Genomic DNA, 26,608 nt, shown 5'->3' on the forward strand with positions numbered 1-26,608 from the left:
TGTTCTATGTTCTATGTTCTATGTTCCGTGTTGTACGTCTCTATGACTCTGTGTAAAAGGTAATGGAAATTGCTACTCTCTCCTCACAAAATACATGGGGTCAAAGGAATAACGTGGATCTCACAAAAATTGCAATTGTTAGGCTTCTCTTCTGGATACAGAACAGACATTAGGATGGAGTTACAATTAGGGAGGGGACCTGAGGGACTAACTGGGTCCCTCCTGGCTTAATACTCTCCAGTTGATTGCACCATCTTCAATGGCATCAACACTGAAGCCAGGTCCCATACTTATTAAAGTAGGAGGATGGAAGGATGAGAGAGGGGATGTGGTGAGGTCAGAGCAACCAGGCCACTCAACTCTCTGGTAAATTGTCAGGCGCCCAGCTGTAAACAGAGTCTGGGTCATTTCCAGTCCCTACGATTCAGTGACCCATTGCATGATGTATTCTCCATACTGGGCCATTCAATGATCTGGAAAAGATTTGTACATCTTCCCAGGGGTGCGGTAGATGCCGGTGCTGAAGGTGCAGTATGCTGTGTGAAGGGATGCAGGATGTTGAAAAGGGTTACAATCCAAGAAACTCCTGAGGAACAAAAGTTGGAGGTGATGCATGGGTCAGACAGAACCTAACAGCAAGATAGAACAGGCTTGTGGAACTGATTTACTACACTGTTCCCACGTCCTTAACCAACTCCTACTGTTCCTTTAATCCCACTGTCTTCAGTTTTACTGACAATGTCACATATGATGCAAATTTCCTACAATAGGAACTTCCTTCTGAAAGGACATCATTGATTGTAGCTGCTTGAACCTGGCTTTAGTTTGAAACATGAAGAAATTCGGAAAGACAAGATGTCATTCAGCCCATCTACATCCCCATTCCCATCTGGAACCCATACCCACACCTACCACAGTTTGCTTGGTTCAGAGATATGAGAAAGTGAAGATTGCAGATGCTGGAGATCAGAGTCGAGAGTGTGGTGCTGGAAATGCACAGCTGGTCAAGCAGCATCCAAGGAGCAGGAAAATCGATGTTTCGAGCATAAGCTCTTCATCAGGAATGGGGGATTGGTCCAAGGGGGCTGAGAGATAAATGGGAGGGGGGAGCTGAGGCTGGGAGGGTAGCTGGGAATGTAACAGGTCGATGAAGGTGGGGGATGAAGGTGATTAGTCAGAGGGGAGGGTGGAGCGGTTTGGTGGGAAGGAAGATGGACAGATAGGACAGTTCAAGAAGGCAGTGCCGAGTTGGAAGTTTGAATCTGGGATAGGGTGGGGTGAGGTGAAATGGGGAAGCTGGTGAAAAACGCGTTGATCCTGTGTAGTTTGGGACACATGCACTAAACAGCCCCACCAACCTGTGGCTGAACATTTTAACTCCTCCTCCCACTCCACCAAGGACATGCAGGTCCTGGGCCACCTCTACCACCAAACTTTAGCTACCCAGTGCCTGGAGGAAGAATGTCTCATCTTTTGCCTTGGGACCCTCCAGCCATATGGGATCAATGTGGATTGAACCTGGGTTTAGTTTGAAACATGATGAAATTCGGAAAGTCAAAATGCCATTCAGCCCATCTACATCTGGAACCCATACCCACACCTACCATGGTTTGTTTGGTTCAGAGATAGGAGAAAGTGAAGATTGCACGTGACTCCAGAATCATATATACATGTTGACTCTTAAGTTCAAGGACAGTTACGGATGGGCAATAAATACTGGCTGTTTGACCCCTATTATTTCTCCTCCTTGGTCAGTTCCATTCTCTCTGCTTTCGCCCTTGGCTATGTCTTTCTTTCATCAAATATTTGCTAATGGTAAAATTCTTGGCAGTGTAGATGAACAGAGTGTCCAGGTGTATAAATCCCTGAAAGTTGTCACCCACGTTGATAGAGTTGTTAAGAAGGCATATGGTGCGTTGGTATTTATTGGTTGGGGGATTGAGTTTCGGAACCACGAGGTCATGCTTCAGCTGTAGAAGACACTGGAAGGCCGCACCTGGAATATTGTGTGCAGTTCTGGTCACCGCATTATAGGAAGGATGTGGAAGCTTTGGAAAGGGTTCAGAGGAGATTTACAGGGATGTTGCGTGGTATGGGAGGAAGGTCTTATGAGGAAAGGCTGAGGGAACTAAGGTTGTTGTCGTTGGAGAGAAGTTTGAGAGTGACTTAATCGAGACATATAAGATAATCAGAGGGTTAAATAGGGTGGACAGTGAGAGCCTTTTTCCTCGAATGGTGAAAGCTAACATGAGGGGACATAGTTTTAAATTGAGGGGTGATAAATTTAGGACAGATATAAGGGGTAGTTTCTTGACTCAGAAGGTAGTAGGGGCGTGGAATGGTCTGCCTGCAATAGTAGTAGACTCACCGAAATGAAGGGCATTTAAATGCACATTGGACATAGATATGGATAATAATGGAACGGTGAGGTTAGATGGGCATCAGCATATTTTCACATCGAGGGCTGAAGGGCCTGTACTGCGCTGTAATGTTCCATGTTCTTTGCTACATTTCTCCAATCTTCTTTGAAGGTGAGTATTAAATCTGAATCCATTGCTCTTTCAGAAAGTCCATTTAACTTCACAACTCGTTGCCGAAAAGGTTTACATCTTCTCTCCAATTGTTTTGTCATTTTTCTTGAGTCGAAACCTCACCATCTCTCCTGACCCTGCAAACTACTTATTCACATTTATTCTATTAAAACATACCAAAATTTCAATCACCTATACTAAATTTCTGCTCAAACTTCTTTTCTGTGAGGACAACTCTCCCAGCTTCTTCTGTTTCTTCACATAGTTGAAGTCTCTTTTCCCAAGTATCTATCCAGTAATTCTCATTTGTCCCCTGTCCAAGAGCTTGATGGCATGACAGGGGTATAGTAGCACAGTGATAATGTGATCACAGTAGCCATCCAGACCCTCCCCCCAAGGGTAATGTTTTGGGAGAAAGGGTTCGAATCTTACTGTAGCAAATGCTAAAATTTGAGTTCAATAAAATCTGGAATAAAAAAAAGCTTAGGCAAATGGAATATTGTTTTTTCATTGCTAGATGGATGGAGCTTAAAAACAAGGAGGTAATGCTTCAGCTGTATAGGGTGCTGGTGAGGCCACACCTGGAGTACTGTGTGCAGTTTTGGACTCCTTACTTGAGAAAGGATGTACTGGCATTGGAGGGGGTGCAGAGGAGGTTCACTGGGTTGATTTCAGAGTTGAGAGGGTTGGCTTATGAGAAGAGATTGAGTAGACTGGGTCTGTACTCATTGGATGTAGAAGAATCATAGAATCCCTACAGTGTGGAAACAGGCCATTTGCCCAACAAGTCCACGCTGACCCTCTGAAGAGTAACCCACCCAGACCCATTCCCCAACTCCATTCTTCTGCATTCCCCCTGATTAACGCACCTAACCTACACATCCCTGAAGATGAAGGGCAATTCAGCGTGGCCAATTCACCTGACCTGCACATTATTGGATTGTGAGAGGAAACCAGAGTGCCCGGAGGAAACCCACACAGACACCGAGAGAATGTGCAAACACCACGCAGACAGTCGCCTGAAGCTGGAATCAAATCCAAGTCCCTAGCGCTGTGAAGCAGCAGTGCTAACCACTGAGCCATCGTGCCTCCCCAAGAATGAGGGGGGATCTTATAGGTACGTATAAAATTATGAAGGGAGTAGGTAAGATAGAAGCAGAGAGGATGTTTCCACTACCGGGTGAAACTAGAACTAGGAGTCATCACCTCAAAATAAGGGGGAGTAGATTTAGAACTGAGTTGAGGAGAAATTTCTCCACCCGAAGGGTTGTGAATCTGTGGAATTCCCTGCCCAGTGAAGCAGTTGAGGCTACCTTATTGAATATTTTTGAGGCAAAGATCGATAGATTTTTGAACAGTGAAGGAATTAAGGGTTATGGTGAGAGGGGTTAGTGGAGCTGAAGCCATGAAAAGATCAGCTATGATCTTGTTGAATGGCAGAGCAGGCTTGAGGGGCCAGGTGGACTAGCCCGGCTCCTAGTTCTTATGTTGCCTAATGGTGACCCTGTACTGCTTGTTGTGAAGCTTCACCTGGGTCACTCATACCCTTTAGGGAAAGAAATTTACCATCCTTACCCGGTCTGGCCGATGTGTGACTCATAGCAATGATCCTTTGAAATGGCCAAGCAAACTGCTCAGTTCATTGGCAATAAATGTTGGCATTGGCATACTCAAATACCATGAATGTATGGTGCCCCTAATTCCTTCCTCATTTTATCGAAGACTACTAGAGAGTGGCTGGCCAGGAATCTTTCCTGTTCTGCATCAGCTGCCATGGCCATGTTAGAAGGACTTACAATTGTCCCCATGTCAACACGTGAACACACCTTCAGTAGCCCAGCAGGTTCCTGGATTGGGACTCAGGCTCAGGGACTCTGCACAAGACCTCCTAAACTTTTATCCTCTGTGAATAAAACTAAGGATTCTCTTTGCCTGTGCAAAGAGCTTTACTGATTTGTTGGGAATTGGTTTCGCTCAGTTGGCTGAGTTGTCGGTTTGCAGAGCAGTGTGATGCCAACAGCGTGGGTTCAATTCCCATTCCTGGTTTGAGGTTACCATGAAGGACTATCCTTCTCAACCTCTTTCCGCACCTGAGGCCTGGTGTCCCTCAGATTAAATCACTACCAGTCGCTTCTCTCTAATGAGAGAGCAGTCTGTATGGTCTCATAAGACTATGGAGACACAACAACCTGATTGACTTGTCCTGTCATTACCTGTGCCACCTCTAGGTGGGGTACCTCTAACCTGCAGACATGTGCAAATGCATGTGGTGACATTTCTCACATTTCCATGGCTTTCCCTTATGAGGGCAAAGAGATCAATCAAACAGCACAGTGAGGCAAAAATTAACCTCTGCAATGGTTTGGTATCGACTTAACCTTGTTCGCACCATGTCAAACCAATCAGGACTTGGGAAGCGGAGTCAGTTAGCTCACATAGCTGGACAGCTAGTTTGCAAAACAGAGTGACACCAACAGTGCAGGTCCCCACCAAGTGAGGTCAATATAAAGGTCCTGCCTTCTCCACCTCAGTGATGACCCTCAGGTTAAACTCACCATCAGTTGTCCCTCCTTCCCTCTCATGAGAGATTGATGAGATGGTGACTTTAACATTTTACCTTTACAGATCAGGACAGCCCCAGGCTGGATTCCCTCCCCTCAATGGCATCATGGGTCAACCCACAGCAGGTGGACTGCAGCGGTTCAAAAAGGTAGCTCACCATCACCTTAACAAGAGGCAACTAGGGGCGGGCAATAAATGATGGCCCAACCAGTGACACCCACCTCCCACAAAATGAACAATAAAAGAAAGATTTGCAGCTTTCTCTCAAATACCTGACCTTAGCACAAAGCTAGGACGTTATGGGGCTATCATATCAAAGCTTCTCTCTCCCTCACGTGGCCTGCTTGTAGGAGAGCAATGGATGACATCGGTTGGTATGTGAGCAGGATAAGGGTGTGTCTAGTTAAAGGTGTTCAGCACAGCTGGCGTGAGGCAGGTTTTCTTCATAATCCCATCTCCACCCCCCTCAACCCCCTCCACCCACCCCCCTGAAATGGTACAGAAGGAGGCCATCTGATGCATTGTGTCTGGATCGCCTCTCAAAAGGCCTACCCCTGCTGGTCTTATTCTCTAGCCCCATAGGCCTGCTAAATTCATTAAATATATATCCAGCTCTCTTTTGAAACCTCCGATGCAATCCACCTCCACCACTCTCCCAGGCAGCATATTCCAAATCCTAACAACTCTGAGTGAGGATGTTTCTCCGCATCTCACTCCTGGCTCTCATGCTGACAATTTTGAAATTACTGACATACTAACTAGTGTGAACAGAATACCCTTCTTTACCCTGTCAGAATAATTCATAACTTTGAGCACCTCTATAAGGTCACCTCTTAAACTTCTCTGCTCTGAGGAGAATCAGGCCAAAATCTCTAATCTTTCCTTGTATCTAAAATCCCTCATTTCTGACATCATTCCAGTAAATCTCCTTTGCATTCTTTCAAGGGTTTTAACATCCTTTTTAAATAAGGTACCCAGAATTGAACACAAAACCCCAAATGTGGTCTAACCAATGATTTGTTGAGTTGGAGCATCACTTCCTTGCTTTTATACCTTATGCCTCTACTTATAAATCTAAGGATCCTATAAACCCTCTTCACAACTGTTTCAACTTGCCTGGTCACCTTCAGAGAATCATGTTGCTGGAAAAGTGCAGCAGGTCAGGCAGCATCCAAGGAGCAGGAGAATCGACGTTTCGGGCATGAGCCCTTCTTCAGGAATCTTCAGGAATGGTTCCTGAAGAAGGGCTCCTGCCTGAAACATCGATTCTCCTGTTCCTTGGATGCTGCCTGACCTGCTGCGCTTTTCCACCAACACATTTTCAGCTCTGATCTCCAGCATCTGCAGACCTCACTTTATCCTTCAGAGAATCATGCACGTGAACCCTGAAGTCCCTCTGCTCCTGCACTCCCCTCGGTGTTGTCCCATTGAGGTCTGTATTGTCTCTCCATGTTTCTTCTACCAGAATGCATTACCTCACATTTCTCTGCATTGAGATTCATCTGCCAGGTGTCTGCCCGTCTGGGTAATCTATGTCACTTAGCATCATCCTCATGACTCACTATTCTCCCTGGCTTAGTACCATCTGCAAGTCCTGGTTTGAGGTCTTCTGGACGATAAGTGAATGATCAAGGAGTCACTCCCAGGCCTGCTTCCCACCCAGGAATGAGTAACAGTGTCATAGAGTTATACAGCAGTAGACACATTCTTTATTCCAGACTCATTTGCGCTGACCAGATATTCTACACTGATCTAGTCCCATTTGCCAGCATTTGGCCCATATCCCTCTAAACCCTTCCTATTCATATACCCATCCAGATGCCTTTTAAATGTTGCAATTGTATCAGCCTCCACCACTTCCTCTGGCAGCTCATTCTATATGTGCACCAACCTCTGCATGAAAACGTTGCCCCTTAGATCCCTTTTAAATCTTTCCCCTTTCACCTTAAACCTATGCCCTCCAGATTTGGACTCCACTAACCTGGGGAAGAAGACTTTGTCTATTCACCCTATCCATGCTCTTCACAATTTTGTAAACCTCTATAAGGTCACCCCTCAGCCTCCAACCCTCCAGGGAAAACAGCCCCAGCCTGTTCAGCCTCCCCCTATAGCTCAACCCCTCCAACCCTGGCAACATCCTTAGAAATCTTTTCTGAACCCTTTCCAGTTTAACATATTTCCTACGGCAGGGAGACCAGAATTGAATGCAGTTTTCTAAAAGTGGCCTCACCAATGTCTTCAGGACAGAAATAGGAGTGAATTAGGGTCAAGAAGACAGAAAATGTCACAAGGCCTTACCCACTCCCAGACTAGCTGACATCCAGTTCAACATCTGCACTCCAGGATCCTTCTTCATAAAGGAATGTGATAAAGGAGGGAAGGGTTCAAGAATAAGAGAGGAAAGAGTGGACTGATGGTATCACAAATTATAAATGACACAACAGCAGTGGCGTATCGCAGATTTCAGTGGCTTGCTGTGCATTGACACGGAATGTGACTACAATATGCTCATGCTTCACGTTGTACAATCAATAAGAAGGTGAGATTGAGGGGAATTTGGAAACCAGGCCAACGGTGCGAACTGCATCAAGTGTGTGCTAAATGTCTCACTCCTGATAGCCTACAAATTGGGGGGATGTTGGGGGAGAGAGAGAGTGTCACTTAACAACCGGTGCTGATATCACTCCCCTCAAATCCATCACCTCAAATCAAAACTCACTCTCCCAGCGCCCTCCTCTATCCTTCCACAAACAGTTGTAAGCCAGACAAGGAACACTAATGTGGTCTGCAGCCCTCAGGGTTCAATGGTAGAGCTCTGGAAAACTTACTGGCATAAGGAGAGTTGGCAGCGGATCCATTCAGGAAGCTCGGAGAGCCCGGTATTCCCAAGTTGGACATCCCAGTGTTCCCATACCCATTCATGCTGCTGGTGTTGTAGCTGGGCTGCTGGGGGGTGGAGCTGGTCACATAGCCTCGGGGGGAGACGCTGTTGGTGTTGCGGGTGTAACCTGCATGGTGGGAGGAGAAAGACAAAGAAACAGTGAATTAGGGTCAAAATGTTGGAAAGAGTCACAAGGCCCGACTCACTCCCAGGCTAGCTGACATCCGGTTCAGCATCTGCACTCTGCTTGATTAAGGAGTGTGATAAAGAAGGCCAAGAGTAAGAGAGGGAACAGAAGAAAGCCATTCGACCCATCGCCAGCCAAAGCAGATCCAGCCAGCCTCACCCCCTTTTGGCCCTGATGTTTACTACACCTCAAATACAATGTGGCACACCATGCTTTCCATCAGTCACTGCCAGCTCCCAAATTATTCAACTGTCCCCACTCCTTCCAGCAAGAACTTTACATCTATGTCCCCAGTCATTCCTTCACTGTTCCCAGAAAGAGAGATGTCCCAGTCAGTTTGTCTGGGCCCCACATAGTTTTCTTGACCTCAATTAAATTCTCCCTCAGCCTCTTCTGTTCCAAAGAAAGCAATACAAGCCTATTCTGACTTTCCTGAGAGTGAAACTTCTCCTATTCCTAGTGAACCCCCACTGTAGTGCTCTAGCATTATTGTTTCCCCCTTTAATGCAGTGACCAAGACTCCATGTACTCCCCTAACTATGATCCCACGAGTCTTTTATATAGTTCCAGCATAACCTCCTCATTCTTATCCTTTACATCTCAGCTAACAAAGGAAATAAAAGAGGCAGAGCTCATTCTAATACACGCAGGGCCAGCCCAACGTAGACATATACACACTGCTTTTTAAAATAATTAATTCATGGGACGTGGATGTTGCTGGCTAAATCAGCATTTATTGCTCATCCCTAATTTCCCAGAAGGCTATTCAGTGACCATCACATTGCTGTGGGTCTGGAGTCACAAGTAGGCCAGACCAGGCAAGGACAGCAGATTCCTTCCCTAATGGGCATTAGTAAGCCAGATGGGCTTTTCCCCAGACAATTGACACATGGTCACCATTGGACTCTTAATCCAAGATTAATTCTCTTAATTCAAATTCCACCATGACAGGATTTAAACCCAGGTCCCCTGAACATTACTTGGGTCTCTGGGTTAACAGTCTAGCGATAACAATACCATTAGGCCATCAGACTGTCTCCTGATAGAGCTTGTTATTATGTCTAACTAGCTAATGCAAGTTGTATCCCTTGCAAACATTCAATAAACATGACGAGATTGACATTGGGAATGAAGAGATATTGGAGGTCCAGACATACAAATCCCCAGGTCCAGATGAATTGTATCCTAGGTGGCTTGGGAGGTGAGAAAGAAAACTTCCAGGGTTCTGACTCAAATTTTCAATTCCTCTCTGGCCACAGTGGAGGTGCCTGAGGCCTGGAGGATAACTAATGTGGTTGCATATTGCATGAAGGGTGTTAGAGATAGACCAGGGAATGACTGACCAGTGAGTGTCACATCAGTGGAGGGGAACAGAGAAAATTCTGTAGGAGAGAATTAATCTCCACTTGGGACTATTAGGGATGGTCAGCATGGCTTTGTCAGGGTCAGGTCCTGTCTAATAAATTTGATGGATTATTTTTCAAGGCGGTGACCAGGGATGTCAAAGAGAGTTGATCTAGTTTATATGGAGTTCAGCAAAGCCTTTGATGAGGTCCCACATGGGAGACTGATAAGGAAAATAAAAGCATGTGGGACATGGGGAAATTTGACAAGATGGATCCAAAATAGGCTTAGTGGTAGGAGATAAAGGGTGGTGGCATAAGGCTATTTGTGTGACTGTAGGCCGGTGTCCAATGGAATATCAAAGAGCCAATCCAACAGACAGCAGCAGAAGGAAGCGACTAAGGAGGATCCTGGGAGAAGTCAGTTCGCTCACCACGACTGAGAAGTGAATGGTGGAGGACCTGATGCTCAACAGGAAGAAACACATCCAACAGAGGGCGGTAGTGAGAAGTGACTGAGGAGAATTCTGGGAGAAGTTTATCTTTTATTCCCTTCACTCTCAGGACAGATTACTGTAAGGTGCTGGGAATATGGTTCAGAGGAACCAAGGCATGCACAAAATCTTGGGAGGACTGTATCACCAGGGTGAGGTAGAAACTGGAACACTACTCTCTCTCCATTGTGGGTGAAAACCTGGTCATCAGATATGAGACACTCTCTCTGTTGTACGTGGTGCAGGTCTGGCCCATTCCCCAGTGTGCTATTCCATTTCATCTACATCTGGAGGTCTAAGATGAACTGTGTCCGCAGGGACACCATGTATAAGCTCTGGATAAAGGGAGAGGAATATACCTAATGTGCGCAGCTGCACCAAGCTGTGCGTAGATCCTCGGTACGTAAACACCAAGTGTCACTACGTACTGAAGTTCTACCTGACGCCAGTGTTGTGAAGGATGGAGCTGGACTTGCTGCTGCAGAATGCTCCAAATTAGATTAGATTAGATTAGATTACTTACAGTGTGGAAACAGGCCCTTCGGTCCAACAAGTCCACACCGCCCCGCCGAAGCGCAACCCACCCATACCCCTACATTTACCCCTTACCTAACACTACGGGCAATTTAGCTTGGCCAATTCACCTGACCTGCACATCTTTGGACTGTGGGAGGAAACCGGAGCACCCGGAGGAAACCCACACAGACATGGGGAGAACGTGCAAACTCCACACAGTCAGTCGCCTGAGGCGGGAATTGAACCCGGGTCTCTGGCGCTGTGAGGCAGCAGTGCTAACCACTGTGCCACCGTGCCGCCCACATTCCAGAAGGATGTATGTGACAGTCTCTACTTCGAGGGCAGCGTGCGGTGATGCAGAGAGACCAGGATCTCACAGGATCCCTTTCTCACCACCAGCCAAGCGATGTTGTTGGACCATTCCATATCAACAGTCCTTTGTGGTGAAATTTGCAAAGAAAAGCACTTTTTACCAGCAGTTCATCACGAAGTGGTCAGCATGTAGTGTCCTCGAGACCCTGCAGGAAAAGGGGAGGATGGATGCTGTCGAGCGGCTCCCTGAGCAGACTGTCCAAGTCATTTGGCAGAATGCCTCATCACCAGAACTTTTCAAAACATCGCTTGGCTGGTGGTGAGAAAGGGATCCTGTGAGATCCTTTATGCATGCCTGGTCTCTCTGCATCACTGCACGCTGCCCTCGAAGTAGAGACTGTCACATACCTCCTTCTGGAATGTGACTTTGCAAAGGAAGCCTGGAGAAAGATGCAGTGGTTTTTGTGGAGGCTAGTTCCGAGCAGCTCTGTGACGTGACACTCTGTGCTCTATGGTCTGTTCCCCGGACGCACATTGAGACAAACACTAACTGCGCCTGGAGGACTTGGTGAAAGATGCTCTTTGGTCCGCACGAAACTTGTTGGTCTTCCAGAAAAAGGAATTGACCCTGACTGAATGTTGCAGACTGGCACACTCCAAGGTCCAGGACTATCTGCTGAGGGACACACTAATGCTTGGGGCAGCTGCCGTCAAGGCGCAGTGGGGAAAGAGCACTGTCTGAGCTCTTTCTGCCGCAGTTAGACAGTGTCCCGTCAGTTACCATTCAATTGCATGTAAATATAATCATTGAGCAAGTAAGAAATGCCTTTGATTTGTTTGCTGGATAGAGTCAAAGTCCAATGATTGCTTGTTCCTTCTAATGCTACTGAACAGAACCAAGCTGCTTTTGTAACTATGTTTGTATATAAAAGTAATTTTATGAATACAGTTTTGTTTGAAATAAAAAAACAGATCTTTCCTCGTCTGTAAATGCAATGGTTACTCGTGGGCTAGAAATGGTAGTTAGTCGAGTGGTATGTCTTCCTGTGAGATGTGGGAAATCAGAGAGCAGTTAAAGGTTCTGATAATTCTGTCTGCAGGATGTGTGCCCACCTGCAGCTCCTCCCAGATCACATGGGTTAGTCGGAGTGGGAGTTGGACCCACTCGAGAGCATACAAGAGGCAGGAAGTTATTTTTAGAACATAGATCAGGGTTTCAGGGATGTGGTTTCAGTTGGAGAGATGGGTGACTGTCAGGAGGGGGAAGCAAGCAGTGCAGGAGTCCCCTGTGGCCATTCCCCTCGCAAACAGGGGCATCGTTTTGGATACTGTTGGCATGGGAATGGCCTCTGAGGGGAAAGCAGTACCCAGATCTATAACAGGGAGGGTCAAAGTGTAGGACAGCAGTAATGAGAAGGGAGTAGTAATATATCCAGGGACACAGATAGGCATTACTGTGGCCACTGTGTACAATAGCATAAGAAGGAACAACATTGGATTTTGACTTGATCCAGCAAACAAACCAAAGGCATTTCTCACTTGTACAAGATTACATTTACATGCAATCAAATGGGAACTGACTGGACCCCATTTAACTGTGGCAAAAAGAGCTCAGGATGGTGTGTTGCCTCCCTGGTGCCAGGATCAAGAATCTCTCTCAGTGGGCATGGGATATTCTGAATGGGGAGGGTCGTGGTCCATTCTAGTACTGACAACATTGGCAAGAAGTCAAAAAGTGTGGTGCTGGAAAAGCACAGCCGGTCAGGCAGCATCCGAGCAGCAGGAGAGTTGACTTTTCAAGCATGAACTCTTCATCAGGAATGTCTTCATTCTCCATGTCTTCATGTCTCCATGGCTGTGCTTTTCCAGCACCACATTTATTGAATCTGATCTCCAGCACCTGCAGTCCTTACTTTCTCCAACATCGGCAAGAAGAGCGATGAGGTCCTACATGTGGAATTTAGTGAGTTAGGTCGAAAGTTAAAAAGCAGAACCTCTTGGGTTGTAATCTGAGAATTATCCCCTGTGCCATGTGCTGGTGAGGCTAGAAATAGGAAAGACATCCAGTCAGATGTATGGCTAAAGAGCTGGTGTAGGAGAGAGGGCTTCATGTATGTAGATCATTGAGATCTCTTCCAGGGCAGTTGGGACCTGTACAAGGACAGGTTGCACCTTAACTCCAGGGCCATTAATATCCTGGCAGGGAAGATTATTCGTGCCCCTCAGGAGGGTTTAAATTCATGTGGCAGGGGATGGGAACCAGAGCAGGATGTCAGTGTGTGGAGTGACTGAGGAGAAGGTCAATGTTAAGTCAAGTAACTCGAACAAGACAGGGCCAGGTTAATGAATACAGCTGGACTGGAGGGCTGAAGTTTATTTACTTTAATGCAAGGAGTATAACAGGTAAAGCAGGTGAGCTTAGAGTCTGGATTACTACATGGAACATTGGAGCCATTGCAGAAACTTGGTTGGGAGAAAGGCTGGACTGGCAGCTCAATGTTCCAGGGTTTAGATGTGTCTGGCTTGATACAGAGAGATGTAAAAGTGCTTGAGGAGAATGTCACAGCTGTACCAAGAGAGGACATCTTGGAGGGCCCGTTCTGCAAGGCAATATGGGTAAAACTCAGGAGTAGAGCAATCACCATGGTGGATTACACCATCAACCTCTCAATAGCCAGCAGGAGATAAAAGAACAAATATGTAAGTAGATCATGGAAAAATGTAAAAACAATTTTTTTTGTAGATTGTTGCTGTGGACGATTTTAACTTCTCCAATGTTGACTGGGACTCCCTCAATGCCAGGGGCTTAGATGGGGCAGAATTTGTTGGATGTTCCAGGAGGGTTTCTTGCAGATAGTCCAAGAAGGAAAAGGGCCATATTAGACCTTGTATGAGGGAACGAAGTTTCCGTGGGGACCATTTTGGGAACAGTGATCATAACTCTAAGTTTTAAAAAGATGGCTTGGTCAGATAGACATGTGGCAGATGGAATTTAACCCTGAAAAGTGTGAGGTGATGCACCAGACAAAGGAGAAGTCAATGAATGGCAGGACACTAGAAAGCTCAGAGGAGTAGAGGGACCTTGGGACACTTGTCCACAGATTTCTGAAGATTGTAGCACAGGTTAATAGGGCCTCTGGCACAGTTGCATTTATCAATCACAAGTTACATTTTAAGAGCAGGAATGTTACGTTGGAGCTTGACAGAATTTTGATTAGGCAGTTCTGGTCACCCCACTGAAATGATATGATTCTATTGGCAGGGTGCACTAATGGTCAAGACGTTAACGTAGGAGGTATGTGATCAGTAAGTTCAAAGATGGGGCATAATTGGTGTTGCGGTAACCTGAAGGAGAAACGCCTCAGACTACAGGATCGGCTGGTTAGAGAAGCTGAACAATGACAAATGAAATTTAATCCTGAAATGGGTGATACATTTTGGGAGGAGTAACAAGACAAGGGAAAGGATGTTGCCTGGGTTGGAGGGTGTGAGCTATAAGGAGAGGCTGAATAGCCTGGGGCTCTATTCCCTGGAGCGTCGGAGACTGAGGGGGGACCTTATAGAGGTTTATAAAATCATGAGGAGCATGAATAGGGTAAATAGACCAGGTCTTTTCCTTGGGGTGGGGGAATCCAGAGGGCATAAGTTTAGGGTAAGAGAGGAAAGATTTAAAAGGGACCTAAGGAGCAATGTTTTCACACAGAGGGTGGTGCATGTATGGAATGAGCTGCCAGAGGAAGTGGTAGAGGCTGATACAATTACAACATTTAAAAGGCATCAGGATGGTATATGAATAGGAAGGGTTTGGAGGGATATGGGCCAAGTACTGGCAAATGGGAATTGATTAGGTTAGGATATCTGGTCAGCATGGACGAGTTGGAGCGATGGGTCTGTTTCCTCTATGACTCTGTGACTCCATGACATTGAATGGTTGCACCCTCGAAAATACAGACGATCAGAGGTGGATATGTTGACAGACTTTTGAAGGCAGCAGGACAGGTAGATAAGGTGGTTTCCTCTAAGGATACTTGGCTTTTGGTCAAGGCACTGTATATAAATGCAGGGAGGTTACGTTGGAGCTGTTAATCCACAGCTCGAGTACTGTGTGCAGTTCTCGTCACCTCACTACAGGAAAGACTGAAGGGTTTGAAAAAGCTTTCACCATGATGATGCATGCAGTGGAGCATTTCAGCTATGAAGTGAGGCTGGATAGGCTTGAGCCGTGTTCCTTAGAGCAGAGAGGTCTGAGGGGATGATATTATTGAGATGCACAAAGGTCTGAGGAACACAGGGCAGATAGGGATAAACCTTTCCCCTTATTAGAGGGCTGAATATTCAGGGGGCACAGTTTAAAGCTAAAGAGTGGGGTTTCAGAGGGGATTGTTTTCCCTGAGAGGGTGGTGGATGTGTGGAACTCAATACCTGATAGAGGTGGGAACACTCAAGACATTTAGGAAGTATTTGGGTGAGCACTTATGCCAAACCATCCAAAGCTACAGGCCAAGTGCTAGCAAACAGGATTTGAGTAGATATTGACCGGTGAGGTATAATGGGTCAAAGGGTTTTTTTGCTTCCTGTAAAAACACTATGACTCCATTAATTTTCACACAGCAATATTGGCCAGATGATCCCCAGTTTTTTTGGGGGGCCGGGGGGGTGGGGCGGGGGGAGGTGGTTGTGACTGGTTGTTGAGGGACAAGTAGTGGACAGAGCACTGAGAGAAACCCCCACTCTTCCTGAAGACAGTGCCCTGGGATTTTCTCCATCCACCCAAGAGGGCAGGCAGAGTCAAACTTTAATGTCTCTGTTGAAAGATGGCACTTCTCACAGTGCAGCACTCCCTTGTATGCAACTTGGATTTCACACAGACGGCTCTCTGTTGATGTGGAAGTCATAACAACAATGATAAAAAAATCCCCAAAAATCTGAAGGTGAGCCACACAGTAACGGATCTCTGGGAGTAAATGATTTACGCTGAGAGTAATGGCTACCTGAGAGTGAACTACATCGAGTAATGGATACCTGGCAGCGAGTACCAGAGATTAATGGGCACTTTTTGGTGCATTATGTGCTGTCAATATGAATTAGTCTTTCACATAATGACAGATTTACATCAGCAATTAGTCTAATCATCTGATTTTCTTTATAATCAGGTACATCACTCAGTGTTGGGTCAGTCTGATTCTGACATTCCCTCAACGAGGGAGTGGGTAAGTTTCTCCAGGTAGAGTTCATGACTTGCAGCCGCTCGACGTGTGTTATGGAAATCAAACACAAATTCCTGAGAGTTTGGGAAGCAAAATGTGCAAACATAGGATTGTGGGGTTGATGGGGCTCTTATATAAAGGAAGTCAAAAGCTGGATCTGATAGAGGTCTCAAGAATTTTGAAGGCGATTGATAGGGTAGATGCAAAGAAAATGTTACCAGTTATGGACATTGATGTGGGAAGCGAGTCCAACATTGTCATAAATACAATGTAGGCACTAACAAATCTAATGGCAATCAGGAGGGATGTGAATGACTTGCCTGGATGGGTGCAGCTCCAACAACACTCAAGAAGCTTGACATCATCCAGGACAAAGCGGCCGGCTTGATTGGTACCACATCCACAAGCATCCCCTCCCCCAACACCAATGCTCAGTCGCAGCAATGTGTACTAAGTACAAGATGCACTATAAAAATTCACCAAAGACCCTCAGGCAGCACCTTCCAAACCCACGACCACTTCCATCTAGAAAGACAAGGGCAGCAGATACACGGGAGCACCATCCCCTTCAAGTTCCCCTCCAAGCCACTCACCATTCTGACTTGGAAATATATCAGCTGTTCCTTCCCTGGCTCTAGGTCAAAATCCTGGAATTCCCTCCCTAAGGGCATTGTGGATCTACCTACAGCAGGTGGACTGCAGCGGTTCCAGAAGGCAGCTCACCACCACCTTCTCAAGGGCAACCAGGGACAGGCAGCTCCTCCCATCCCTCATAAGTGAATGAAAAAGACTTAGTCATCCAACACAATTACAGTATGGAACTCACTGCCAAAAGAAGTGGCTAAGATGCTGGATAACATAACTGCATTTAAGGGGAAGAAACAGAATGGTATGATGACAGAGTGAAATGAAGTGGGTAGATAGTGTGGGAGGAGGCCAATGTGGAGCTTAAACATCAGCGGAGACTTAGGAAGTACTTCCAAACATAAAGGGTAGTAATTGTTTGGAATTGTCTTCCACAAACGGCAGTAGATGCTGGATCAGTTGTTCATTTCAAATCTGAGATAGAACAAATGTATTAAGGGGTATGGGCCAAAGGGAGGTAAATGGAGTTAGGCCACAGCTCAACCAGGATCTGACTGAATGGCATAACAGGCTCAAGGAGCTGAATGGCCTACTCCTGTTCCAATGTTCTTATGGACATGTTGGGCCAAATGGCCCGATTCTTTGCTGTGTGTATTTTGTAGCTCATTTCAGCGGAGACTTCTCCATGTAACACTAATCACCCTGTGATGTGAAGGCGCCCAAGCCGAGCATGGAAATTAATCACTGGGAGTTGGCGGTGGGGGGGGGGGGGTTCATGTCTCTCGAGTTGTGACAAATCACCGGACCACCGCCCTCACTTCAGATTAGGGAAGAAGATAGTCAATGCTTGGAAAATTCAGAGGTTGGAAAACAGCATTTTCTTTTCCCAGTGGAGAGGCAGGGGACTTCAGCAAAGCGGGGAGGGGAGGATCAAGGAGGGCAGGATGGGTGGGAGGGGGCAATTACCAACCATCAGAGACACAGCTCTGCTTTGGGACTGGCACTCACAGATCTTCCTGGGCTCACCTTTAAAAGGAGAGACTGTATCACTCAGCCTATCCCTCCCATCTCTCTCTCTCTCTCTCTCTCTCTCTCTGACCATCCCTCCCTGTCTCTCTCTCTCTGGCCATCCCACCCTGTCTCTCTCTCTCTCTGACCATCCCTCCTTGTCTCTCGCTGACCATCTCTCTCTCTCTGACTCTGATTGCACATGGTAGCCATGAGGACACGTCCTACTCTCGATTAGGCCTCGTTTCATCCAGCTCCGACCTCCCGCCGTCCTTTAATTGGTCACAGTCACAGGAGCATAAGCCCTGCAATTAGCAGGCTGGCTGCTGGGAAGTGAAGGGGAACTTTCAAGAGGCACTCTGCAGCTTGTAAGCATGTGGGCTCTGTGCCTGCAGCACCTCACCGCCAGCAGCACCAGAAACACATCGCATTAAGGCTGGAGAGCCTGATGTGACCAGGCAATATGAGAAGATCATAGCAGTGGCACGTTTCTCCATTCTACATCAAAATGCTATTTTACACAGGTCGGGATGACTCAAATTGTTCCAATTTATTTTCTGTTACTTCGTCTCAGAGACAGATTTCTCTGGTCAAAGAGAGAGAGAGAGGGAGTGGAGAGAGTGGGACAGTGAGGGATGATCAGAGAGAGAGAGAGAGAGAGAGAGAGAGACAGGGAGGGATGGCCAGAGAGAGAGAGAGACAGGGAGGGATGGTCAGAGAGAGAGAGAGACAGAGAGAGAGATGGGAGGGATAGGCTGAGTGATACAGTCTCTCCTTTTAAAAGTGAGCCCAGACAGATTTCTCTGTCTCCCCCTTTGAGATGCCAGATACAAAACCCAAGCAACAAAAGCTGGAGGTCTCATGTCAGAATAATCATTGTTTACCAATCGCCTTCAGGCTCGGCCATGATGCAGATGTATATTGAACAGCAGTCTAAGTTAGCAATGCATTGAGCATACAAAGTGCAATCTGATTATTGAAATGATCTGTGACAAAGCTCAGGATAAGACTGCATGGCACACACTGTCTCCATTAAAGCTATGATGAACCTTCTTGCTATGTGGGAGAGGGCTGTGGGTTCAAGTTCTACAGAAGGTATCAGTTAATCCTGGATCTATTTCTAAAAATCACAGTAACTTACCACCCGCCAAATATTCCATTCCCACCCCCACCCCAGCATAGGATCAATCATAAAATCCCTGCAGTGTGGAAACAGGACCTTTGACCCAACTAGACCCTTTGAAGATTAACCCACCCGATTCCCATTCCCCTATCCTGTTACTCTACATCCATCCCAACTAATGCACCTAACCTATACATCCCTGAACACTACGGGCATTTAGCTTGGCCAATTCACCCTAACCTGCACATCTTTGGACTGTGGGAGGAAACCGGAGCACCCGGAGGAAACCCACACAGACACGGGGAGAATGTGCAAACTCTACGCAGGCAGTCGCCTGAGGCTGGAATCGAACCTGGGTCCCGCACTGCCCCAAAATACAAGTCTCTGTCATAAGCTTGTAATTAATGCATCCACACGTCGAAAGGCAATGAACACAGCCCACAACTCTGTAAAATGCCTCCACAATAGAACATAGAACATAGAAGAATACAGCGCAGTACAGGCTCCACCTCCTTCGTCACCTTTTCAAAGAATTCAATAAGGTTTGTGAGGCACGACTTGCCCTTCACAAAACCATGCTGACTAGTTAGAAATTAACCTTTACTTGCCAGACTGCGTTACTGAGATATGAATGCAAAGTGTCAAAGGCTCCAGTGCAACACTGAGGGAGCACTGCACTGTCTGAGGCACCACCTTTTAGACAAAGTGTCAAACCGAGACTCTTGTCTACCCTCACAGCAAGATAGGAGCATCAGCAAAAGTAAACTGGGGGGAGGCGATGGCTTAGTGGTGTTATTGCTGGGCTATTGAACCAGAGACTCAGGGAATGTTTCTGGGGGCCTGGGTTTGAATCCTGCCATGGCAGATGGTGGGATTTGAATTCAATGAAAATGATGGTCTAATGGTGGTCATGAATCCGTTGCTGATTGTTGGAAAAACCCATTTGGTTCACTCACGTCCTTTAGGGAAGGAATCTGCCATACTTACCTGGTCTGGCCTATATGTGACTCCAGACCCACAGCAAATGTGGTTGACTCTTAAGAGTTCCTTGGGATGGGCAATAAATGCTGGCCGGACCAACAGTGCCCTCATCCTATGAACAAGATGGGGTATTTGTCTAATGGTCGGATACTTGGTAGTGTGGATGAGCAGAGGGATCTTGGTGTCCATGTACACAGATGGGCTGTTTTCATTGGGGAAAAGAAGGTTTAGGGGTGACTTGATAGAGGTGTACAAGATGATTAGGGATTTAGATAGGGTTGACCAGAGAACCTTTTTCCACGTATGGAGTCAGCTATTACCAGGGGGCATAGCTTAAAATTAAGGGGTGGTAGGTATAGGACAGATGTTAGGGGTAGATTCTTTACTCAGTGAGTTGTGAGTTCATGGAATGCCCTGCCAGTAGCAGTGGTGGACTCTCCCTCTTTATGGGCATTTAAACGGGCATTGGATAGGCATATGGAGGATAGTGGGCTAGTGTAGGTTAGGTGGGCTTGGATCGGTGCAACATCGAGGGCCGAAGGGCCTGTACTGAACTGTATTTTTCTATGTTCTATGTTCTAATAAGCAAAAAATGCCGTAGTCCCACTCTGCCATTAGGAAGAGAGAGATGACTGGTAGCAGTATAACCTGAGGGTCACCATGCCTCAGGGAGAAGCAGAGACCTCCATGGTAATCTCAGTCAGTGCAAGAATTGAACCTATGCTGTTGCCGTTACTCTGCATCATAAAGCAGTTGCCCAGCTAACCAGAACATTAAGAGGAGTTGACCATGTGACCCCTTGAACCAGTTCTGCCATTCTCTATCACAGCTCAAACTCAATCTCGGCTCCACCTTCTCACCCCGATTCCCATATTCCTTCCTTTACCTCCAAACATCTTCACCATCTCAGGTGTCAATAGGAAATGGCTGACCCCTTATCTTTATAACATGACCCTCTCGCGCAAAATTCTCCAGCCAGGGGAAACAGTCTCAGCCCTTGCCCTGCTAAACATTTTCAGACTGTGATCTCTCTCTCTGTCTCGGAGATCACTCCACATTTCTCTGAACTTCTGAGAGCACACGACAACTCAGCTCCATCTCTCCTGATTGGTCAGACCTCCCCATTAAAAATCTGTACTGGGCCTTAAACACTCATTGTATGAGATTCCTCTCCAGTAACAGATCAACATCAAAACGTTTGCCCCCTCCCAGCCCACTCTACTTCATGTATCCTCTGGTTTCACGCAAACAAAACCGATGATTTTGACTGTGACCACATTGCTGTTTCTGGGATTTTGCTGTACAAAACAGAGAATGGGCCACCGTATTTCCTACATGGTGATGGTGACAATACTTCAGGAGGGTTGAGAAACTATCATGAGGTCATGAAAGAAATTGCAGAAATACATATTTTCCTTCTTTCAAAAAGAATTCATCCTCCTGCCTCAAAGTAGGCTGTTTTGAGAATTTAGCGAGCGGTTGGAAACGAGGCAAAGGCAAGGCTTGTTTCAGTTCTGGATCACCCTCAGCCCATACCCCATGATGCCTCACTGCTGCTCTCATAGCTTGAGTAGATTACTTACAGTGTGGAGACAGGCCCTTCGGCCCAACAAGTCCACACCAACCCTCCAAAGAGCAATCCACTCAGACCCATTCCCCTACACCTAATACTATGGAGAATTCAGCATGGCCAATTCACCTAATCTGCACATTTTTGGACTGTGGGAGGAAACCCACGCAGACACGGGGATAATATGCAAACTCCACACAGACAGTTGCCTGAGGCGGGAATTGAACCCAGGTCTCTGGCGCTGTGAGGCAACAGGCTCCTGGTAAACAGCCTGGCGAGCTGGGGATGATATCTGCAGAAACTTCAACCTTTCTTAAGGATCTGACCCCTCTCGGCTATGGATGTTGGGCTGGGGAGGTTGGAAGTTGGAATTAGAAAAATGTACTCATTTTCAATCAAATGCTTCTCTGATTTTAAAATGAGAAAGTAATGGGTATGCGAGGAGAGGCCCCCCAGTCTTACAGTCCTCCAAGGGACCTCTCTGCTTTGGGGTTAGAGTCCTGAGTTCAGCAAGCTAGAGAGGTGATGGCCTACCAGTACTATCGCTGGCCTGTTTGTGGAGAGACTTAGGGATTCGAATCCTGCTATGGCCAATGGTGGAATTTAAATTCAATAAAAATCTAGAATTAAGAGTCTAATGATAACCATAAATTGATTGTTGGAAAAACACCACCTAATTCACTAATGTCCTTTAGGAAAGGAAACTGCTATCTTGCCAACATGTGTCCTGAAGAAGGCTTACATCCGAAACATCGATCTCTCCACCTCCTGATGCTGCCTGGCTTGCTGTGTTCTTCCAGCCTCCTACTTGTCTACACTACATGTGATTCCAACAGCAATGTGTTTGGCTCTCAACTGCCCGATGGGCAATAAATGCTGTCCTAGCCAACGACGCCCTCATCCTGTGAGTGAATTTTAAAAAAGATTAGCTGTCCTCACTTTCCATTTGTGTCTTGCCTCATTTCCTCTTCCTTGCTTTGAACTCATGTGGGTGTTGTGAACTTTGAGCCTTGACCCTTCAACTTTCTGACTTGCCCAAAGAAGAATGAGAGGTACCATGACAAACCTTGGTCGCTGGCCTGTGATGTCTCGGACACGTTGACTGCCAGCTGGCTGCTAAAGGAGTTCACCCCCATCATCGCCGAATGGCCCGATGTATTGGCAAGTGATGGAAGCTGGTTGTGGCTCCTGGGGACACTGTAAAGAGCTTCCGCAATATCTGCCGCTCGCTTCAGGATAATCTCCTGGGGGAGGGTGTGGGGGAGAGACAATTAGACAGTACGTAGTTTGACAAAGAGATGGAATATTTCTGAACAACATTTGAAGAGAACAATCAATTATAACTCGATATTGGAACTTGCAATGTGAGGTTTTTTTATAGGACTGACAGAAACAGAAAGCTTGTGGAGTAAGATCAAATGATTGAATGTCGAAAAATGTGGTGCTGGAAAAGCACAGCAGGTCAGGCAGCATCCGAGGAGCCGGAGAGTCAACGTTTCAGGCAGAAGCCCTTCGTCAGGAATGGGAAGGTCGACTCTCCTGCTCCTCAGATGCTGCCTGGTCTGCTGTGCTTTCCCAGCATCACACTTTTTGGCTCTGACTCTCCAGCATCTGCAGCCCTCACTTTCTCCCATATTTGATTTAATGCCACACTTAAACATGAGGAAAAAGAGTCTGGGTCAGTTAAAGCTATATTTACTAGAGCTTGGAAGAATGAGAGAAGGGATCTCATGGAAACCTATAAAATTCCAACAGGGTAAAGACAGGATGTTCCTGGTGACTGGTGAGTCCAGAACCAGGAATCAGAGTCTAGCGATACAAGAAGGAGTTAATTATCGTTCTTTGGGCTAAAGGGATCAGTGAGTTATGGTGGGTGATCAGGCACAGGGTACTGAGTTGGATGATGATCATATTGAGTGCTGGAGCAGGCTCGAAGGGCCGAATGGCCTACTCCTGCTTCTATTTTTGATCTTTCTAAGACAGTGAGGGTGAAGGTCACAATGATTTCACTTCTGCCTGTCATTGCAACTCCATGGTTTGGTTGAACTTATTGTCAAGCATGGATCTACCATGTCAGTACAGAGGGTTTTGTGGAGGCTATTAGTGAGCAAACATCTCTGTCTGCTATTTTAGAGAAAAAGTAAAACTGTTTAACATAAATGGGTGGATTTAATGGGCACAAAGAACATGTTGAAAACACATTAAAGTCTGTATCGCCAAATATCTGAAACAGTCATGTAAAGACTGTCAAAATAAAAGATGATATTTTTCCACATTCTGGGATTGGGATAAATTGGGATTTGAAAAGCTCTGCCTGCCCTGGATTTGGAATACAGATTCAGAAGCAACTTTCAAAAAGGCAACTGAGGAAATACCACACGGAGAGAAAAAAATGTCAGGGACATAGCGCAAAAGCAGGGGAGTATCGGGTAACATGATGGCTCAGTGGTTAGCACTGCTGTCTCACAGCATCAGGGACCTGGGTCCGATTCCACCATCGGGTGATTGTGTGAAGTTTGCACATTGTCCCCGTGCCTGCGTGGGTTTCCTCAGCGTGCTCCAGTTTCCTCTCACAGTCCAAAGATGTGTAGGTTAGGTGGATTGACCATACTAAATTGCCCCATAGTGTCCAGAAATGTGTACGCTGGATGGAGTGGCCATGGGAAATTACAGGGATAGCACAGAGGTCTGGGTGGGATGCTCTTCAGAGAGTCGGTGTTGACTTGATGGGCCAACTGGCCTGCTACTACACAGTAGTGATTCTATGAGTAGGATGAACTGGATTGTCTATCAAAAGAACCACTGCTGGGCTCTTTCTGTGCTGGACTGTGCTGTGCTGTGCTGCATTGCTAATAGCACTGCATTGTCATTCTGTCACCTACCTGGTTGTTGTGTGGCATTCCATACAAGGCTTCAACCAGGTCAGCAGCCCGTTTCAGCAGTACCTCCTGCAAAGAGAAACAACTCAGCTTAAGACAGTGGGCTGCCTTTGTGTAGTGCTCATTCACCCTGCGTAGAGTGGGGAAAAAGCTGGAGAGATGCAAAAATAAAAGTAAAAACGGCAGAAGGAGACATACAGTGAGATAAATATATTGAAATGGGGAGAGAGGCAGATAGACTGACAAATAATGAGACAGATGGAATATACTTATATTGATATGTAGGTCAGGTTGTCATAACTGTATTGGATCAGAAGGGGGGTCTCTCATTAGAGAGAGACATGACTGTGGCAGTTTGACCTCAGGGTCAGCAAACTTCAGGCAAGGGGAAAGGTTGAGGATAACCTGAGGCAGCCCAAGAATTGAACCCACATCGTTGGCATCTTTGGAATTCCTTCCCTATCTCATATCGCCTGTGTGGCTCAGTATCATACTTCAGTTTATAATGCTCCTGTGATGCGCTTTGGGAGATTTTATTGTAATGAAAGTGATTTGTACGTTTTCTCTGCGGCAGTAACATTCCAATATCCTAATGCACTTTCGTTTGGTATGATCTGCCCTTGTTGCACGCAAAACAAAACTTTTCACTGTACCTAGGTACATGTGACAATAATAAATCAAATCAAATCAATATATCAGGGGGTCAGTTAGCTGGACAGCTGGTCTATGACATGGAGTGGCAACAATGGTGGACTGATTAAATGCTTAGAATTAGAGGAGATAAATATCTCAAAAGATTTGTGGGGTCAGAAGAGATTACAGGAAGACAGAGCGTCATAAAGGGATGTGAAATTACGGATGAGGATTTTAAATTCAAGGTATTGTTTAATTGTGAGCTGGTACAGGCCAAAGAATACAGGGGCAGTCCGGGCAAATAAAGACCCAGGCAGTAGAATTTTGAATGACTTTAAGTGATCTCATATGCAAAGTTCCTGTACGCCTGCCTCTGTACAAGTGCAGACAGGGACAGATAGAAATACAGATACGTTTCTGTGTTTCTACTGATCTGATGCCTGAACCACAGTCATCTTATTGAAGTCATTTACTTTTATTCTCTTGTTCATTCCATTCAGAATGGTTTTGAAATTTAATTGGGAGCTGAGGAATTGCAGACTTGGGGAGTTTAAATCCTGATCAAATAGGTGAATGGGCTGAAGAGTGGCAGATGGAGTTTTAATTTGGATAAATACGAGGTAGCATTTTGGTAAAATAATCAAGGACAGGATTCATACAATTAAAAGTAGAGCCTTGGGTAGTGTTGTAGAATGGAGAGATTTAGGGGTTCAGGTACATAATTCTTTGAAGTTTGCATCAAATGTGGAAAGGGTGGTTAAGATGACATTTAGCATGCTGGCTTTCATTACTCAGACATTTGAGTGTAGGAATTGAGATGGCATGTTGAGATTGTACAAGATGTTGGTGAGGCCTCTTCTGAGTAGTGTGCAGTTCTGATCATCCTGTTATAGGAAGGATAGAATGAAGCTGCAGAGGGTTCAGAAAAGATTTACCAGGACATGGCTGGGAATGGAAGGTTTGAGTTATAAAGAAAGGTTGGATAGGCTGGGACTTTCTTCACTGGAGCATTGGAGGTTGAGGGGTGACCTTATAGAGGTTTAAAAAATCATGAGGGATATAGATAAAGTGAAGGACAGGTCTCTTTTCCCTCGGGTGGGGAATTTAAAGACTAAGGGGCATATTTTTAAGGTGAGAGGAGAAGGACTTTAAAAAGACATGGTGGGCAATATTTTTACACAGAGGGTGGTTTGTGTGTGGAATGAACTTCCACAGCAAATGGCGGATGCAGGTAATGTTACAACATTTAATAGACATTTAGATAAGTTCATGAATAAGAAATATTTGGAGGGATATGGGCCAAGCACAGGCAGGTGGGATTAGTTCAGTTTGGTATTATGGTCAGCATGGACTGGTTGGACCGAAAGATTTGTTTCATTGCTGTATGACTCTATGACTCTAAATCCAATGATGCAGCAGTGAGCTGGTTCAAAACATGTTAACGTTTGCACAAAGTGGGAGGCAACTTCTCCATTTTTTTGAAGGCACTGTCTCCAGACTGGACTCCTACCAAAATGGATGACTCCACATTTACTAACACTGCATTCCATCTGCCAGACCTTTACCCACTCACTTCAAGTATCTATGTTCCTCTGAACATTTCCTCTGCACACTTTGCTGTGCCACTCATCTTACTGTCATCTGCAAATTTTGACACAACTCCAAATCATCTACTTAAATTGTGAATAATTGCAGTCCCAACACTGACCTCTGAGGCACACTACTGGTTACTGATTCCCAACCAGAATAGCTCTCCCCACTCTTCACTTCCTGTTAGTCAACCAATCCTCTAAGCA

At 46.0% G+C, this 26,608-nt stretch overlaps 1 protein-coding gene across 3 annotated transcripts in view; it reads right to left on the reverse strand.

Moving 5' to 3' along the window:
* The window catches only part of LOC122551859 (transcription factor COE3-like), a 132,462-nt gene that overhangs the window by 15,256 nt on the left and 90,598 nt on the right, over positions 1-26,608 (reverse strand). For all 3 annotated transcript variants that reach the window (XM_043694500.1, XM_043694559.1, XM_043694434.1), the window contains exons 5-7: positions 24,183-24,248; positions 22,367-22,544; positions 7,922-8,101 (exon numbers count right to left, since the gene is read on the reverse strand). In XM_043694500.1, coding sequence (XP_043550435.1) covers positions 7,922-8,101; positions 22,367-22,544; positions 24,183-24,248 — 424 coding nt within the window. The remainder of the gene's footprint in view (positions 1-7,921; positions 8,102-22,366; positions 22,545-24,182; positions 24,249-26,608) is intronic.

The sequence above is a fragment of the Chiloscyllium plagiosum genome, chromosome 1, assembly GCF_004010195.1.
Source record: "Chiloscyllium plagiosum isolate BGI_BamShark_2017 chromosome 1, ASM401019v2, whole genome shotgun sequence".
Lineage (NCBI taxonomy): Eukaryota > Metazoa > Chordata > Chondrichthyes > Orectolobiformes > Hemiscylliidae > Chiloscyllium > Chiloscyllium plagiosum.